The sequence below is a fragment of the Sinocyclocheilus anshuiensis genome, unplaced genomic scaffold (assembly GCF_001515605.1).
Source record: "Sinocyclocheilus anshuiensis isolate Anshui unplaced genomic scaffold, SAMN03320099.WGS_v1.1 scaffold794, whole genome shotgun sequence".
In the NCBI taxonomy this organism is placed as follows: Eukaryota; Metazoa; Chordata; class Actinopteri; order Cypriniformes; family Cyprinidae; genus Sinocyclocheilus; species Sinocyclocheilus anshuiensis.
In genome coordinates this window covers 889,883-892,308 of record NW_015547683.1, presented here as the reverse complement: position 1 = coordinate 892,308, position 2,426 = coordinate 889,883, and the positions used below count along the sequence as shown (strand labels likewise).

Here is a 2,426-nt window from a genome sequence, read left to right as displayed (position 1 = left end):
CACACACACACACACACACACACACACACACACACACACACACACACACACACATTGGTATTCCTATCATTATGACATTCCATTGAAGTAATGGGTTATAACATAACATAGGGTTTACTTGAACCACACACACACAATTACAAAATAGTGGTTATCATCTAAGATAAATCACTTATAGTGTAAAAATAATTCATTATATTTGGTAATCCCTAAACTGACAACAAGTTCTATAGAAACTATATCTACTGAATCTATGGATATCTATAGATGCACCAAATGATTCACTGGTTAACCATTAGATGAGTTTGATTAAATAATAGACAAATGTATTAAACTGAATGAGAAGACATGCAAATTAAAAGTTTGGTAGTAAGATCTTTATGAAAGGCATTTACTGTGAATGATATTAGTATTACAAGTTTTGAAAATTTAACAGTTACTTGTAAAAAAAAAAAAAATAAATAGTAAAAAGCAAATTAAAAAAAACTGTCATATGAATTTCCATAGTCATGCTGTATATACTGTATGATGGTACAATAAAGAGGAAAACTTTACTTAAGGACCAATTCTCATTATTAACTAGCATGCACACTACTAGCATATTTGCTGTTTATTAGTACGTATAAAGTACATATTAATGCCTTATTCTGTTTGACCATATTTGAGATCCATTAATTCTACACCCTACCTAAACTTAACTACCTAACTAACTAATAAGAAGCAAATATTGAAATTATTGAGGCAAAGGTCATATAGTGATTACTGGACCTTAAAATAAAGTTTGACCCTGAATTCAATATTCACAAAAAAAAAAAAAAAAGCTTTAGTAGTAAATAATGACCTTACCAAATTTAGATGCCTCCTTAGTTCCGTTTTCCTATGAAAAGAGAGCAAATGTAAACAGTTTAATACGCACACAATGAATCCTACAATTAACCAATGCATTGATTCTCTCAGTCATACCTGCATATTTCATTTTTTTCCCCCCCATTAGGGCTATTATTGTGTAATCACAGGGAGCAGCATATTTTTTTCCCATTACACTTGTAACTATGTATTATTACGTATTTATTTATTAGATTCTAGCACTTATTCCTTTTCTTTTAGTCATTATCCTGTTAGTCATTATCATATTCCACTGCTACTGGTAACACAATGCAAATAATTTGCCACTGAATTCTATGTGCATCAGCTATTCACTTTCGACCAGTATGCAATCCAGTCACTGGCTACTTGTCCTAGTTTTACTAGTAATTTATTTCTTACTACAAGTGACTATACTACTAGTGACAATAGTTATTAGCAGCTATTTCAGGCTCAACTATTACCTATGAATTATAATCCAATTAACACTAATAAGATTTTTAATCTTAACAAAAAATAAGAAAAACAAATAGGCTAAACCAGTAAAATCGATCGGTATAGACAGGCCTACTAGTCTCATAACGAAGGTATTGGCATATAATAAATAGTCTCTATCGGTAAACTTAAGTAAATAAAAAAATGTCAAACAAATAAAGACTTGGTCATATAACACACATTTTATATTTTATGCAATCTATGTTAAAACGGTTATAACATACTGTAATGTAGTGTTGCCATTAATGAATAGTACATATAAATGAACTCGTATCCATTGCAAAGGTTTCTAAAGCAATGATAAATTTGACGGGGTCGGTGAGCAGTAACGTGATTGTTTGACGCTGACTTACAGTGCAGGTCGGCGGGAACGCGTGATACAGGAGCGTGAACAGGCAGCAGCTGAAGCAGAGGAGCACGCTGATGGACTGGATTAAACACACCTGTCGCCGCAGTGAGTAGTACTTTGTCCTCAAACGGCTCACGGTCTCGGGCTCGGGCTCCATTAAAACTGCGTAGACTTTACAGGCTGCCTCTTCGTTTGCCACCTCCATAACGGACAGTTTAAAAGCGCCGCTCCATGTCCTCGAACTCCTCTATATATATGTATATTTCTCCCACGTGTTTTCTTCAACGCCCCAAACAAACAGCCTACTCGTGGAGTTTCGGCGCTATGAAAACACGAGGCTCTCAGTCCCGTCAATCCAGTGTCGTTTCCTGCTATGCTGCAAGACCTGCTTGACTCCGGGCCAAATTCTTACAGCCTGAGGAAATAAACAATTAGACATTTCGTCATAGCTAGTAAGTGAGTGTTCTAAGCTGTAAAGCAGTGGTTCTCCACCTTTAATGAGCCAGCAGCCCTCTAGTTATTATCCAGGTCCAACACCCTCACCAAGAATAAAACATTCCTGATGATTTACTCAACCCCATGTCATCCAAGATGTTAATGTCTTTCTGTCTTCAGGAGAAAAGAAATTAAGGTTTTTGAGGAAAACATTCCAGGATTTTTCTCGAGTGGACTTTAATGGTGGTCAATGATGTTGAAGGTCCAAATTACACGTTCAATG

The 2,426-nt window shown here is 35.4% G+C and overlaps 1 protein-coding gene across 1 annotated transcript in view; it reads right to left on the bottom strand.

Annotated features, from left to right (window-relative positions):
• LOC107703151 (uncharacterized) overlaps positions 1-2,210 on the bottom strand; it is a 19,047-nt gene extending 16,837 nt beyond the window's left edge. The window contains exons 1-2 of the mRNA XM_016505684.1: positions 1,713-2,210; positions 847-877 (exon numbers count right to left, since the gene is read on the bottom strand). Coding sequence (XP_016361170.1) covers positions 847-877; positions 1,713-1,913 — 232 coding nt within the window. The 5' untranslated portion in view covers positions 1,914-2,210. The remainder of the gene's footprint in view (positions 1-846; positions 878-1,712) is intronic.
• Between the last annotated feature and the right edge of the window lie 216 nt (positions 2,211-2,426).